At 43.1% G+C, this 17,269-nt stretch overlaps 1 protein-coding gene across 1 annotated transcript in view; it reads right to left on the bottom strand.

Annotated features, from left to right (window-relative positions):
• Nucleotides 1–16,235, bottom strand: part of LOC108240673 (oxysterol-binding protein-related protein 10) — a gene marked incomplete at its 5' end in the record, with an annotated part of 63,544 nt that extends 47,309 nt beyond the window's left edge. Inside the window, 2 exon segments of the mRNA XM_017424334.3 lie at nucleotides 2,962–3,137; nucleotides 16,097–16,235. Coding sequence (XP_017279823.2) covers nucleotides 2,962–3,137; nucleotides 16,097–16,235 — 315 coding nt within the window.
• Between the last annotated feature and the right edge of the window lie 1,034 nt (nucleotides 16,236–17,269).

Genomic DNA, 17,269 nt, shown 5'->3' with positions numbered 1-17,269 from the left:
CTTGGAGTTTTACAGGTCAGGGTGGACCGTCCAGGAGGACGAAGAGCGTGGTGAAGAGGTGAAGAAGAAGAGTCCAGGCAGGATGTAGAAAAGGTTCAGGAGTGATTTGTGACAAAAAGGGTGGCAGCAAAGGTCAAAGGTAAAAGGAAAGGTTTATAAGACAATGGTGAGAGCAGCCATGTTGGACGGTTTGGAGACAGAACAGGAAGTGGCAGAGCTGAAGATGCTGAGGTTCTCCTTGGGAGGGACGAGGATGGACAGGATTAGGAATTAGGTTTGGAGACAAAAAGACAGGAGACAGATGGTTTGGACATGTGCAGAGGAGGGACAGTGGGTATATTGGTCGAAGGATGTTAGAGACGAAGAGGAGACATATGGATGCAGTTAGAGAGGACAGAAGACACAGAAGACAGTTAGATGGAGGAGGACGACTCGCTGTGGTGACCCCTGAAAAAGGAACACCCGAAAGAAAAAAGATGGCTGCTTTTTTAGGAGTTACTGACTCTGGAAATAAGAATTCATCCAAACTTTTCAACGTTACTGAACCCAAACAGAACAAAGTCTGTCACCAATTGAACTAAACTGAGGGGAGAGATCCTTCCAGCCACAAATGTTCTTCCTCCCCATCACCCCCGGCAGGCTTTGATGGCGCTCACTCGTTTCAGACGGGCTGCCGGTCATTACCGGCTGTAAATCAGACGAGTGTTTCTGTCCACACACAATGAAGTCGATAAACCTCCAATTAGCACTCAGCGAAAGTTAAAGCATCACAACAATCCACATAACTCCACAGCTAACAGGAGCGCTCACAGAACGCTTGACTGAGAATCAATCTTAATGAGTCAATCAACTTAAAATATCGCCTTTAATTACTCGGATGCACGGAGAAAACTGTGAGGCATCCTAACGAGCCTCAATGCACCCTGCTGAAAGGACGTCTCATTGACTAACGGAGACTTTGTATGATAAATAGCTTATTTTTTTCCATGAGAGAATTCAGACATGATTACACTCCGGTTGCTATTCATCTTTGTTCTGCAAAAAAACAGAAAAAAAGACAAAACCTCACACAGGCTCCTGACATTAAGAGTGACTATGACAGGGATGCACTTCATTGGTACGGAGCCAAAAAAAAAAAAGAAAGAAGAAAATATCAGGCTGCTTTCCATCAGGTTTTTAGTTCTTTCATGAACAAACAGCAGCCTGAGAACAAAGGCGCCATTTAAAGCCCCGGACTCAGTTTGTGAGATTATATGGCTAAACCTGAAAGGCTGAAAAATGACTCCGCGCTGAACCTAAAAGTTGCTCTTTTACCTGGAGAAAGGTATGCATTTAGGGGCTTTCCATGGTAACCAATGCCACATAAAAGACTAGCCGTTTGTCCTTATCACACGTGGGACATTTCGCCTCCCGCTGTTTGAGCAAATTGAAGTTTTTCTGACTCTACTGGAAAGGTTTCAGAAGATAAATATTTAAAACGCTGTGGTTTTTTTTTTCTTTTTTAGTGATTGAGGCGGTTTTAAAATGTCACCTGCCGTCTGAACATGGTGGTTGGTTTAGTTTGAAATGTGCACGTCGCCTCTCATCAGGGCCGCGGAGATAGAAATGCCCCTTCCTGTGAGCTCCGACGGGCGCCTCAGTCCCTCGCTGTGGGATCGCTGCCTCCTCTCGGCTCGTTTCGTCAGATTTAAGCGTTCGGGAAATGTAGGCCGAGTTATTCTGAAATCCTCCCCCTCGGGACTGAAGGGGGACACTCCGGCGGCTCAGGCAGAGCAACAGTGAAAGGAAGACGATGCTCTCGCCTCAACGGGCACAGGACAAAGGAAGGAAAAGCCTTCAGCTGCCGGTTTGAGTAAAACATCTCACGCTTTAACGTCTTTCTTTGGTGAAAATTTCTAATTTAGTCCCAAAGATTCTGCAGCAGCGCAAACACTGATTCATACACTTCGGTGTTCATTTTCCTTCGTGTGGTTATTTACGTGGAACTGGGTTGTTTCCAAGCGCAAACGGTGACAGCAGCAGCTAGCTGTAGCACTTCTGGTGCAGTCCGGAGCCCTTCCAGCAAATACAGAATAACGTTTCTGCCAACATCGTGTAAAAGTGACAATAATGCAAAGGTTTATAAACTCTTGAGGCGTTTGCTTGAACAGTTATGGCTTTTTTGTTTGTTTGTTTTTTTAGACTGGAGTGTTTTAAAGGGATAGTCTGGTCATTTGTTGAAGTGATGTTCAGTCATGGAGCACAGAATATGGAGAAAGAGGCAAAAGTCTTTGTCCAAGTTGAGCTAAAGGCTAGGCAAACAAGGGCCAGTTTCAAGCTAGTTTATCAGGATTATAAAACAATTCTGTCTCCAAAAAATCAACACACCAGTGTGAAAAAAATGCTGCATAAGCAAATATTAAGCACACTTGCACAGTAGCTGTCTTCACTTTATGGGAGAGTTTGTCATTTGATGTTGTTCTTGAATAAAATCTCCATTTTATTTAAGCAAAGCTTTAAAAGTGGCTGATTAAAATTGTAGGGCTGATAAGCTGCCCCTCAGTCATGATTTCAGTCGGTTTTTGCTCGCTAACATCCAACCAGGAAAAAGTCTGTAAATATAAAACAGGTGTTTTTGTGAATATTTCCATAAATGCAGACGTGAGCACACAAAACAGGAGAGAAACGGTACAAAGTGATGCCGTTATTCTGCTTAAATGCTTATGTTATGTTATTATTGTTAAAACTTTATGTGAATTAGTTTGTGTGGGAAAATGGAACTAGTTCAGATTTTTTTTTTTTTTAAATCTGCTGCTTGGAGCCTAACATGGAGTTTGAAAAGGTGCAACTATCTGTGGTTTCATCCTGCTTTGATTTACAGGCCTAAACCAACCTGTACACACACACACACACACACACACACACACACACACACCAGTCTGGGTTTGTTTTATACCATCCACAGGCTGCTTGAGGTCATACCTCTCAGTTTGTACAGCTCCCCGTTGACAGAGTTTACGACGAACATGTGCGAAGCTTCATCGCTCGTGGTTACCGAGGCACCGATCAGAGGCAGGCACCCTCTGGGCTTCTGGGTCTTTCCCTGCTCGTTGACGAAGTACTGCAACTGGCCTAGCTCTGGATCCAACACAAAGTACCTGAAGGCAAGATAAAAAGGAAAAAACAAGAGAGAGAAACAGAAGGAAGGTTAAAAAGTTATGAACCGGAGGAAACTGTTTACGCACCGCTGGCGTCATCATCGTCATCGTTTCCTTTTATGTCCTCATTAGCTTGTTTTACTGGGGGAAACTTTTAAAAAAAATTTCCTGGAGCACAAACTTTAAAAGTGTGGGAGAGAGTCACGAGACTTACAAGGCGGCGTGTGACAGAGAGGGAGGAGAGGGATGCCATAAACAGACACCGTTCAACAAATCCTGCTGGGTATTTTTAACCGCAGCCCTCTCTGTGTAAGATGTGCCAAACGCACATTAAACAGACGGCTCGGCTTCTTTGAAGTGGGCAGTATCTTACCTGCAGGAGAGCTCAGTTTGGAGAAATTCTCATCAGGGAGTCGAGCTAAAAGCTTCTCAAAAGGGAATTCCCAACATCTAAAGCGACTCAAACGCCGTTTCAGAGTTTTTTAGTAGCTGTTAGCCTGACTCCCTTCTGAAAATTCCTCTCTGATTCTCCAAACTGAGTTTGCTCTGACTGCCGTCTACCGCAAGTAAAATACTGACTATTCATAAAAATTCACTGACATCATGCCAGAAAAGAGCTGCTGTTTCCATCAAAACCTTTCTGTGATTAAAGAATCACATTTAGTCACTGTGGAAATGTAGCGGCGTCTAGTTCAGGGGTTCTCAAATTTATTATTCAAAGGTCCAAATCAGATTTTCAGATAAGGTCAAAGGTCGGGAACAACCGGCGATAAGCAAATCCCATTCATTAAATCTGATTATAACTTATAGCCAAAAGAAGTGATTCTGTTTGCTTGTGAACCAATGACAGACAAGCTTAATATGCATAGTAGTTTTGTAAAGAAAATTAACTTAAACTTGATGAACTTCATTACTTCTCGTGCCTTAAAATAGGTCTGACTTTCCAAAAACTGGCCTGTCTGATGTGTTTAACGCTTTATTTTGCAGCTGGACGCAGCTTCTTTACGTTCGACCAGTATTCTGGTTCACAAGCTGCAGGTACTGATCAGGAAGCAGCCGTGACTCCTCCCCATCACAACGTGACGACTGAACAGATCTCAAGGCGATGAAGTCAGTCTGAAAACACACATGTTGGGCTGCCTCAGGCCCAGGCCTCCCATGAAAAAGAGATCTGTGATCTCAGTGGGACTTGCTGGTTAAATAAAGGTTAATAAATAAATAAAAACTCCTGCTCACTTTATTACACAGCTGGTGTCTTGTTACGGAGATCCCACGAGTTGCTCAACCTAGCATTGCTTCATCTTTAACTCCACGATCAACAGCCACCTTCCAGCTGCGGAAATTTATTTTGCAAAACATATTTCTCAATAAACTGGTTGCGTGGCGGACGCCTTTAATTTATTTGTCCATTTGCCGCGTGAGATTAGGAAGGGAACCGTTTCTGAAAGGGTAAATGTAGGAGTTTCAATGGCAAAACAAAAAGAATTTCAATCCCAGTTTCGAAGAAACATCATCAAATGTGTATACTGCAGGTAAAGGTTGTTCTTCTATGATTTTGTTGGGGGAAAAAAGCCATAAAAAGGTTTACAGCCTGGTGTGAAACCCTCTGTGTGCTTGTCTGAACAACAGCTTAATGCTGAAATGTTCTTAATTCATATTATTATAAAGACCACTTAACATTTGCACAAATCTAAAAAGGTCACATCTGTAGACGTACTGTACAGGAGGCAGGTTTTTTTTCTTACAATCATGGTCAAATCAGTTTTCAGGCACAATCACAATCTGCCACAGCAGTTAGAGGTCATTTCTGGCTGATTGCTAGCTTTTAAAGAGACGAGTTTTCCTCTAAACCGAATCAAAGAAATCCATCTGCAACCTGTACAGTTTAATCTTATCCTTGCAGAATAAAGTTTTTTTTTTTTTTTAAACTGCTTATTCAGATTTTCTTAGTTTATGATGTTTTTTGCTTTGTAAAAAAAAAACATCTACACCATACAGGGTTTCAGAAACAGCCTTTGGTTTTGCGTCCTCCCGTTCCCGGAGAGTGAAAGCTGCCATCTGAAAACCGATTCCCGCTCGCCGTCTCGCCCTCCTCCATCAGCAGAGCCAGCCAGGGAACAATCTGCCCGCGTCGGTTTACACCCAGGCCTCGCACGCCGCACGTATACCAAACACACAGAACACCGAGTCCCGTTCGCCCGTTGTTTGGGTCAGCAGAACGGAGTCTTTTTACTGCTCGCCGCTCCGGGCAGTCGGGGCTTTGCAGCTGAAGCACATTGCAGACTTTTAACATGATGAATGGGGCTGGAGAGCAAACCTTGGGCTTGGAATTCACTCTCTTATGTCAGCCTGCTGCTGATATTACCTGACCTGCAAGGCCACAGACTCAGCTCAGAGTCAAGTTCTTACTTTTAGGATGACGAGAACAAACAGAACTTTAACCTCGAGGTGTAAGATCCATTATCCCTGAACCGTAGAACCGGGACAAAATATCTATAGGGCAAAATGGAGCAGTTTGTGTGATACAAATAATAATTTTGATATTTTAACTACCAAATGAAGGTACTCTAAACCAGAGGTCCTCAACCCCCGGGTCGCGGACCGGTACCAGGCCACAGAGAAAGAATAATTAACTTACAGTATTTCTGTTTTTTAAATTTCGGAGTCTGAACGACATTTATTTTGAAAAACCGACCAGATTCTCTCCACTGCATCCGTCTCTGACTCACTCCTGTTGGGTGTCAGAACGCTTATCGAGGTCACGTGATCCGTTCCCGCTAAAAACAAACCCAAGCAGCAAAACGAGTAAAAAACAAACGTCTCTGGAAGCCCTGGATGGGACTGTCTGGTTACTGAGAAACAGGAGCATGGCTCCACTGATTCAGCATTATGGTGAGTTGAATTCTTTCTGCGCTTTATATTTGTCTCTTATTTTGAAGGGCATGTTTAAACACAGAGAACATCAGGGGGAGGAGAGGCTGTTATTCATTATCTGAGATTGGTCTATTGGTGTAATATGTCCACGATCAGACCTGAATCTTATCGCAGTTAGGATCTGATTCATATCGTGATTAAAGGCTGAATTGTAATAATTTTTTGCTGCTTAGGCGTCTTTAATAAATCAGATCCATGGCGGCGTATCAAGATATGAATCGTATCGACCACAGACCAGACACACACACAATCCTGGTGATTTCACTAGCATCATAAATTAAATATCATTAGACTATACAACCCTTGAGATTACCTCGTCTGTTAATCTACCTGCAATTTTAGCTCTGAATTGAAAAAATAAAATAATCGCAGATCGCAATATCTGACTGATTGACGCCATAAAGGGACTGAAACACGAAGAACTCAAAATTTAATGTAACAAGGAACAAAAACTGCTTCTCTGTCTCAACCATAAAACAAACAAACTACAAATATTCAATCCTGTTTTTTAAACTGGACTCTGTTTAAGATTTCTTTGCAGACAATTAATTATTATTTACATTAATTAGGATTATTTAACAATTTGACTATTTTAAACACTTGAAATCACATATAGTATTTCAGACCTTTAAACGAGAGGCAGCCTGATTTTTAAGGGGAATAAAAACTGTTTTTTATTAACAGTTGATGTCACGTAACCTCTGCAACAACGGGGTTTCCATTTTTTAATATTATTCACATAAATCACAATAACTACGCTGTACGAAATGCTTAGTCAAGCCATTTGTCCACATTACTAGTATCCCTCCTATTTCCTGATGCGGTCCTTTAGATGCTGCAGCTTCAGCTCGCCAGCAGAATTTGCGCTCGCGTCTCGATTGGTGGTTAATTCTCACAGAAGCTCGGGGGGACGTCAGAGCGGGAGAAGGAAGTGAGTCAGTCTGGTTATCGGCAGCCAGTGTCAGTGATCCTTGTTCTGGAGTTTAAAAAAGTTTACGCTCAGTCAACAGTTTAACATCTTGTGGTTTCACGAGAAGACCGAAGCAGGTTTCTGTGACATCTTGTCGCTCTGCAGCTCCGACACGCTCGCTCAACCATCAGGAGGAGAAGAAAAGCTCCTCATTTCCTCCAAACTTCACCGGATCTTTGGTGGAAACATGACGGATGCTCAAACCTCCTCAGCATCCTCTCAGATCTCAGCCTTTTCAGCTCATTTGTTCTTTAAATTTCCACTTTTAAACTCCTCCACCTCACGTCCAACAGTAATCTCATTAGTGTCACGTCTAAACGAGTTTCAGAGGCAGTTTTCTGTAACACCCTGAACTGAATTTATTTGTAGCACAGATGACTTGTAATATTTGTTGGTTTTCATCTCTCGACAGTAATTGAACAAATAACACCGACGGCTGTGATTCTTCTCCGATCAGAGCAACAAACTAATTGAGCAGAAAGATTAAACATCTGTGTTAAAACGCAACCTTCATGTAGCCGATCAGATATCTTTAATTGATAAATGATCACCATTTAAAGCTGATCAATTAAGTTATAATACCTACGACTCATACATACAATCATATTTATGATATGGAAAGTGTTGGTTAAATTAAAATAAGAGTAGGCAGCATTAAAGTCTCATTTATTACATTTTAAATGTAATAAAATGAGATTTTCTGATAAATGGGACTGAATTCCTGCAAAAGGACTTTTTAACCACATTTGCTGCAGTTCTAACCAATAAAATACTTACAACATGTTTAAAATTCATGATTTTTAAAGGTTTAAATGCATAAATAATGAGAAATTTGCTACCTTCACCGAGGAGGTTAGCACCTGTCTGTCTGTGGACAAGATTACTCTAAAAGTTACAAATGAGTTTTCAGGAATCGTCAAACACGCTACAGTTTGGTAATGATCAGGTCAAAGGTCAAAGGTCATGGATCAGCCCGTGCTCTAACTCTGCCGCTGTATAACTCCACAGCTGGACACCTCTTAGGTCAGGGGTGATCGGTGTTGATTTCAAGGTGATAGGGTCAAAGGTCAAGGTCGCAGTTGACCTTGTGCTCTAACTAGCAACCATTTAGCGGAGGAAAAATAAACTTCACAGTTGAGCCCCTCTTTGGTGAAGTGTGATCACCATTGAGTTCAAGGTCATGGGGTCAAAGGTCAAGGCCACAGTTGACCCTGGTGGTCTAACTCTGCAACAGTGTGATGCAGGAATGTTAAACTGCACAGCTGTACGCCTCATGGGTCAAAGATGACGACCTGTTGATTTCAAGGTTTATGGGGTCAAAGGTCACAGGTCACCCCTTTTGTTAAAAACCTTGTCTCCGCTCCTACATGTGACCCTTCTGTTTCCAGTTGTTTGTCTGTCTGTCAGCAAAGATCAGGTAAAAACTAAAGAACAGATTTGGATGAAACGTTGGAGTAGAAACAAAAAATAACAGATTCAATCTTGGTTCTGATCCAGATGATGATCCGGATCGAACTGTTTGTTAATCCCGCTGCGGCCTCGGAGGAAGTCTGAGTTCTCAGTTTTATTCATTTTGTCGTGTGAGAATTGGCCCATTAAACCTCCTGTGTATTCTGTACTTTAATTTGAAAGTCTTTGTTTACATGAACAATAAATGCCAAAGCTAAGTATGAAAAATAAAATGAACTGAAACAGTTTGGATCAATATCAGATTTAACTTCACATTAAACTGAGCGAACAGCCTGAGTCTTCCTCCTCCTTCGCTGCGACAAACTCCGGAGCTGCATCACCTCGACTCAGAGCTGTAATCAAAGCCGCGGCGCGCTGACTGCGTTTGAAAAGGGATGATTCATCCGCTGCCGGTGCTCCGATACTCTCACCTACTTAGGAAGACATAGATTTAGGATCCACACATTCTGCATGATCAAAGCCTCATTTCACGCGATGAGACGTGTGAAAGGGAAATTGCGAGAGCTCCAAATGTTTCATATTCTTTGATGTGCTTACAAATGTTCCCACACCGGACAAACAGCACCAGAAAGCCAAACTAAAAAAAAACTGTTGCATTGAAAGTCCTCATTAGTCAAAACAATTTCTAAAACTTGCCTGAATTTAAAAGTATTTTTTGGTGCCGTCATCACCCTGGAAACCAGCTTTGAGCCACAATCACAACTCTGTGCTCTTAAAGTTCTGCAGCCAAACCAGCTCCAAGTCCCTCCGGTTTCTTATTACCACTCGGAGCGGATCACGTTCGTCTGGAGCTGCACGCTACTTTCTATCAAAACCACAAAACCTCCAACAGGTAAATCCTGCCTGACAACCGAACATCTCAGTGTTGGAGCTACAAGACCCGAGGCTCGGTGGGATTGTGCCAAAGAGCATTCCTGGAACTTCATTTTAAAACATTTACAGCTTCCAAAAAGAGCTTCTAGTTCGAAACAGGGCAGCTAAAACAAAATTAGTTCATTCCTGGAATATTCCTGATTAGATGAAAGCTTGTGAAAAGGACCAGAGCAACAACTATGACATGAATGTTCCTCACTAAATGGTTCATTAAGGTCACCACGGTAACCACACACTCTGTCACTCCTCGGCAGCACTCTTAATAAGAAAGGCAGACAAAAGTGCAAAGCAGAAATTGAGCCTCGGTCGCTGTGTTAAAAGATCCCTGAACCCGAACTGGAAGAAGCATCTGACCTGCAGTGTTTTAATTCAGGAGATATCACAAGTTTAAAAAATAAAAAATAAAAATTCACTTCCAGTTTTGACACAATGGAGTTCAATGGGGGTTTGGATGTGTGAACTCTGCACTCTGGGAGGGTTTGAGAAAAAAAACCACAAGTCCTACAGCGGTGAGAGATGCCTCAAATCCTGACGTTTTGATGTATAAAACTTATTATAATTGTTTAATTTTTGGAGTTTGTTTCCAAAGCGTTTGGAAAAATCTCGGCAGCCTAAAAGTTGTAGTGATGATATGCACATTTTCAGATAAATCTTCAAAAATTCATAAAACCTAAACTGCGATTGTATAAATACAGCCATAAGATGTCAAAATACTAGTTTAGGCAGGAAAAATCCAACTTTCAGTGACCCATAAAACTCTGAACAATGTTTCTAACACGAAGCAGCTTTGGATCTACGGAGCTCCAAAGAAGGTTGTTTTTTCACTAGTTTTGCCAAAATCCCATTATTGTGCATGGGAAAGTTGATCTGTTTTTTGCTCATTTAATCTATGCCATACTGATTATTGAGATTTTATATATACATATATTTTTAGATGTGTTTTCCTAAAACTATGGGAGGAGAAACAAATTGAACATTGTGACAAAACTGAATTATAACAGTCAGGTTAGGAGTGATGTGTGTTACCAAGCTTTTTAAACTCTCATATGTTGTTGAGCATCATAAAAATGCCTCAAATATTTCTCCTCATCTCAGCTACTGAGCCAAAAACTGCTACAAATGATATAATATAACTTTTAATATTCACTTTTACGGCAGAGGATGTGAAACGATATCTTATCATGAGTTCAAATACCTGCAGGTTCTACTGACCAAAGTAAAAAGTTGGTCTCAATTTGATACTTTAAAAAAGGTCAATTAAATCTTTAGTTTGGAAAACAGCATTCAAACACATAAAACCAGACTGAACTTTGGTCATTTACAGCAGAAAGCAGAGTTTATATCTTTATTGTTTGTTCCAGGTTGTATTTGACGGAGTTTGGCTAACCTGGAGGGTTATTTAAAGAAAAAAATAAAACTCCTCAGTTGTTGCTTTAAACTGGACTCTAAAATGATCTGAGCGCAGCTGAGAGGTTCACGTGATTCTCCACGTGACTCTGGACTGATCGGTCACGCAGAATCCCTCCGATTGATCATAAACTAAATGTAGGTCGAGCTGAAATGGGCAAATTATTCTGCAGCTGTGGGGTAAAGAGGCAGAAAGCTGATGTCCTGAGTCGACCACGAAGAGAGACTCACAGTTTGAGCACAAACTAAAATTAATGAGTATTTTGGTCAGTTAACAACGATGAGGATTGTTAAAATAAAACTGTGTGTGTGACGCATTTCTTCTGAAATAATCTTATTTGTTGTTTCAAAAAACATATCATAAAGGCGACACCATTTCTAAAAATAAGTCTTTGTACGCATGGAAACACCAAGAACGACCCAAAACCTTGAAGCGATCCCAGACCTGTTTGTGACGCTGCCACAAAAATACAACAAAATAAAAACAGGAAACAAGGCGTGAAACAACTGAAACGCCAAGAAAAGAACGGCCTCGGGTCAAAGGTTAGGTCAGAGGTCGGGCTGTGACATCATTTTCAAAAAGTTGTGTTTTGGCCGTCCACATAAAAACATAGGGACGGTGTTTCAACAGTTTTTCAATCTGAAGCTCATTTTTTTAATAAAAAGTGTTTTTGGGGCTCCTAAATGACCACTTCTGAGTGGAAGCAAGGCTGAAACAATAATAAACTTTTACATATTCACCAAAAACGTCCCTGTTTCAGCTGAAATACCTACGCCAGACCTGACATATTAGCTCATGTCAGGTAACGGTTAGTTTTCTCCCAGTTTTAAACCACGATCGGAGTCTAATGGTGACAGGATGAGGACAAAGCGAGACAGACCCAATAAAACCAGTGAAACGTTCCGCTTGTGTTTGGGTTTCCAGGCCTCAAAGTGATCGTGGGTTTAAACAAAACAAGCTGCGCCGTCGTCCTCGTTTCTGAAAAGATCTCTTCGTCCCGTCTACGCAAAATCTACCACAAGCAGGAGTTTAAAAATACTCCACTTCGAAAAAGAGTTTTCTTTTTTTTAATGCAAGTTTTTCTCACCAAAAAAAAGGTAAAAGCGCATCAGAATAAAAAAATATATCAGGAGTAGTGGGGGGGAGGGGGGTAATTTAACCTAAAATTAGCAGCAATTAATGGATCCATGGGAACATCCTGACAAAACGCACCCAGACGAAGCCAATTACCCAGATCTATAATATGTATTTCTTTAAGCACACGTTAAAGTCTGCTACAAACTCCATATTTGCGTACAGACACATGCGGCGTCCACAGTTTCCACACACAAACAGATATAATTCCCTCGCTACACTTCACACTAACACATGTCCGCCCACTCAGCGGCAGAATTAGCTCCACTCAGGTCTGCTGCCACACACACACACACACACGATGCGTCCCCCCCACGTGATGAACCCTGAAACGTGACCGACAACCGTAATCACTGTTCCACCAAGGCGCAGCCTCGCCTCCTTCACTTGTTTCTATAATTAAATGCTGGAGGCGCTCACAGATATTAGTTGATGATAGCGATTATTATTATTATTGAACCCCTGGGGGAACAATATAATGTCCAGAAGCTTCTTTTCTTCCTTTATTGCGTTTAGAAGAACAAAAACTCGCATCTCTGCTGTGATAAAAGCAGTTATTTTCTAACTATTTCCTTTAAACAACCAGTTCACGCTGTTTGACATTTCCAGTAAAAATCAAACACACCTCAATTAAGACCTCCTGTGCAACAACAAAAGGTCTTATTTGCTTAGAGAGTATTGAACAACTAAATTACACGTTGTAAAGTCACAGTCATATAAAAAAAAAAAATAAAACTCCTTGGGATGGACGTGTTAAAGTGGCCCCTAAGGGTCCTAATTCAGCCAAACACTCAGGGGAGAAGAACAGAAGATAGCTTCTGACACCTTGAGATATATCAGAAAGACAAAAAGACTCATTAAAATCTGCAGTGTGAACATAACCTAAGTTTCCAAAATCATGTTGAAACAAAAACTGTTCTTTACTGCAAGGAAAATGTCGTTTCTTCACTAAATACATCTTGAAAATATATAAAATGTCTAAATCACTTGTCACATCTGACATTATTGTTCCGTCTTCTTTTAAAAACAAAAGGAAGTTTAAATGATAAAGGCAAATAAGGGCCAGTGGGACTATAAGAGATGATTTCTGTCATCTAATTGCAGTTTTGATGTCATTTTCAGGAGGTTTGAGTCGTCGCTCGTTTCCTCGTTTCGACCTCAGGTGGACGAGCCGAAACAAAGCCGGATCGTTGCCCTGAGGCTCTGAGGGAAACTTAGACGTGACAGGCGGCGTCGCAGCGACACAGAAAGTCCTTTCCCGGTGTCAGCTCAGCTTCAAAATGAAGAGCAATCTCTCAAAACGCAGTTAGATTTGCTGGCGTGTTCCGGTGAGCGCTCACAGAACAACATCAAACACAGTCACTTTCATCCCTGCGAGACAAAAAACAGTATCTGTTTTTTACCCAGGTATTCTCCTGTGTGAGCGCATCGAGATGCAGATCAGTGCATCATGATCCTGTCAGTTTACAGAGCGGGGAGCCTCTCTCCTCCTCCTCCTCCTCCTCCTCCGCCTCCTTCCTCCTCTCTCACATCCTGGCATCGAGCCCAGATCATATACACTTTCATAAAGCCCGAGCTTCCCTCTCCTCTGCAGCACTGCTACAGCACAGCCACAATGGGACACTTGTTTCGCTGTGTGTGTTTGTGTGTGTGTGGGGGGGGGGGGGACATAACAAAATTTGCTGCAAAAAAAAAACTAAACAAAACAAAAAAACACCAAAAGCTGCAGGACAGGTTCTGCATAATTCATGTTAACTGTGCAGAGGGGAATTCACAGGAAACAAACAAACAATCAGATGCTTCACATTTAAAACACGGTAGCGTCGGTTTCTGCCTGAGATGGAGAACGGAGAACTTCTGGAAAACTCTCGCCTCTGAGTGGATTACAACACGAGGCGTAAACGCAGCGCGAGGCCAGAGCGGCGACTGACCCTGACTGTGAGAGCTGCTGACATTCATTCACAGGAAATAACACTGAGGAAAGCAGTAAGCAGCTCGTTAAATGGCCCCACTCCTCTAAGTTAACGTCACAATCCTACAGCCAGAGATTATTCATTCATTCATTTTTATTATTTCACTCAGATCACTGAGGGACAGAAAGCAAACCAGACTGGACAACAAACACTTTTACCTCAAACAGCAATCTCCTCCTAATTATTAAACACAGATGACGGAGTGTTTGTGTCTAATACTGAACAAAGACGGAGCTGTTAGTGAAAATTTTAAAAAAAAGCTAAAGTTTCGTACCTTATCGATCAGGGTTAAAGTCCGAACACGGGTCTCAGTAGGAGGACGGTTTTATGGTGCGGACAGGTGATAAGGAGGTTATAAAAAGGTGGCAATGACTCTTGAATAGGCTGGAGGGGGGTGGGACAAATCAAAGTGGAGATACACAGATTATTTACCAAATACTGGCCATTTTAAAAAATAACAAACTCAGCAATCAGCCATCTAGGCAAGTTTATATATAGATACACTATATTACAAAAGGTATTCACTCCTCTCTCTTCACTCATATGAACTTGACTGACATCCCATTCTTAATCCACAGTGTTTCATCTGATGTTGGTCCACCCTTTGCAGCTTTAACAGCTTCAACTCTTCTGGGAAGGCTTTCCACAGGTTTAGGAGTGTTTATGGGAGTTATGGACCATTCTTCCAGAGCTCATTTGTGATGTTTCACTGATGTTAGACAGAAGGCCTGGCTCTCAGTTTCTGCTCTAATTCATCCCAAAGGTGTTCTGAGGTCAGGACTCTGTGCAGGCCAGTCAAGTTCTTCCACATCCATGTCTTTATGGACCTTGCTTTGTGCCCTGATGAACAGGAAGGGGCCAGCTTCAAACTTGTTGGGAGCATCTTGGTACTCTGAAGCATTCAGAGTTCCTTTCACTGGAACTAACTCCTTAAAAACAACCCCACATTATAATCCTCCCTCCCCCAAACTCTACACTTGGCACAACGCAGTCAGACAAGAACCGTTCTCCTGGCAGCAGCCAAACCCAGACTCATCCATCAGATTGAAAAACCAAGTTGTGTGATTCGTCCCTCCAGAGGACACGTCTCGACGGCTCTAGAGTCCAGTGGTGCCGTGCTTTACTCCACTGCATCTGACGCTTTGCTCCTGGTGATGGAAGGCTTGGCTGCAGCTGCTCGGCCATGAAAACCCATCCCATGAAGCTCTCTACTCTCTGTTCTTCAGCTGATCTGAAGGCCACATGAAGTCTGGAGGTCTGTAGCTGTGGACTCTGGAGAACGTTGGTGACCTCTGAGCTCCTCAGCATCCTCTGAGCCCACTCTGTGATTTTCATGGTTGAGTTGTTGTCGTTCCCGATCACTTCCACTTTGTTATAGAACCACTAAAAGCTGACTGTGGAATATTTATTAGTGAGGAAATTCCACAACTGGACTTATTGCACAGGTAGCATCCTGAGTTCACAGAGCTCCTGAGAGTGACCCATTATTTCACTAATGATTGTAGAAGCAGTCTGCATGCCTAGGTCTTTGATTTCAAACACCTGAATTGAATGTTTTGGATGGGTGAGTGAATACTTCTGGCAATATAGTGTATTTATACGTTTTGACCTCCATAGAACTTCATCCTAACACCTCTCGAATTACAAAATGGTTTTACTAGTCTCCAACAAACTTGGAAATCTCTCCCAATCATCTCAGTTTCAACACAACCATTCAGTGAAGACCCACTGAATCTGGGGGAAAATGTAAAGCAACTTGGAACGAGTGGATTTGAGTCCAGAAGTAAAACTTTTGCTGCTACAGTAAATGTCGGCGGCCTGCTGGAACCTCACGCCACACCTTCACCACCCGAAGGCAACATCTCCAGCTCTGAGGCGTTTATCAGCCTGAGTCGAAAGATCGGAATGGAAAAAACTAACACGGGTCAACCTCTAAATCGAAGCAGGTGGAAATGTTAATTATTTAAAAGCTTTTTTTTGTTGTTGATATTACGTAAACAAGAAGAAAAGCAGGAAAGACTTCAGCTCAAGCAGGCTCAGAGACTTTTCCCAGGAGATGGAGGCAAACTTTTCTACACCTCAAAGCTGGTGGGATGTAAACCCCCCTCCTCTTCCTCCTCAGTGACGTGGTGCTAAAAGTGCAACGTGGACCAGCTGACACCAGAACCTGAAGCGACTCCCCCCCCTCCCGTCCTACCTGTTCTGCCAGCCTTGCAGCAGGTTGGTGTATTTGCTCAGCACTCCTTCCTGCCTCCTGCGCCCCTGCTGCGGCTGGAGGCTCATGCCGCTGCCCTGCACCGTCCCCCGGCCGCCTCCGGCTCCGGCCGGGCCGCACAGGGACCCGGAGCCGGGACTGTGGGACCCGGAGCCGGGACTGTGGGACCCGCTCCGACCGCTGGGTTTCCGGGACGAGGAGCCGCCGCGGAGCTCGGACGACGAAGAGTTGCTTTTGTTGGGATGCGAACTGCAGAGGGTCTTTTCCATCCTGGCGATGGGACGAGAGGAAATCTGGAGGAGGAGGAGGAGGAGGAGGAGCAGGAGGAGGAGGAAGGGATGGACCAGAACCAGCAGCAGCAGCAGCAGCAGCAGCCTATGGCAGGCGGCTTTCAGCGGAGCATGTGGCGAACAGGGCGCTGTGTTCGGGGCTCCAGCGGCGGCGGGGGGCGTCGAGCAGCTTGGCCTGCTGGCTGCAGCGTCGCCGGGAAGCTGACATAATCCTGGGCGGCTGGAAGCTGCGGCTCTCCTCTCCTCTCCTCTGCAGTGTGAGCTCCTCCAAACGGCTGCTGCTCCAACCTTTTCCTGCCTGGAACAACCCCGACACTCCCACTCCTCTGAGGACCTGCCCCCGGATGTTACAATGCAAAAAAAAAAAAAAAATCTGAGATGAGTCACGTTTTAGAAGGAGACACAGTTTATCCCCCCCACCTCCCTGCAGCAGAACATATGTAGGTTTAAAGGGGAAATGGAAAGTGTTTGGAAGCTGACATGGATCCAAAGAAAGTCGTGTTTTCAGAGTCTCTCATATAAAAAATGAAATCAGTAATTTAAAAATAACAATCAAAGATCAAAAAAATCACTAAGTCTCTTTGGCGTTTTCTGTGATCGCATAGAAGTTATGCCAACAAGACAGGAAGTAGTAAATCCAGACAGTGTGGGGTTGAAATGGTTCAGTTTGTTGGATTTAATCGTTTAAATCCACCCAAACCTCCACCAGCTGAGTCATTCTGCAGCTTCTCCAAGGACAAGAAGGTCGGATGGATGTGGTTCGTTCAGCTCCAAAGTCTGGAGACTGACTGTGGAGTTAACGTTCTGAAGAGGACCGCCTGAATCTAAACCTTCAACTGAAGAATCAGCGCCTGTCGGACCGGCG

Source organism: Kryptolebias marmoratus, linkage group LG5 (genome assembly GCF_001649575.2).
Source record: "Kryptolebias marmoratus isolate JLee-2015 linkage group LG5, ASM164957v2, whole genome shotgun sequence".
NCBI lineage: Eukaryota > Metazoa > Chordata > Actinopteri > Cyprinodontiformes > Rivulidae > Kryptolebias > Kryptolebias marmoratus.
This window is presented reverse-complemented; position numbering and strand designations above follow the sequence as displayed.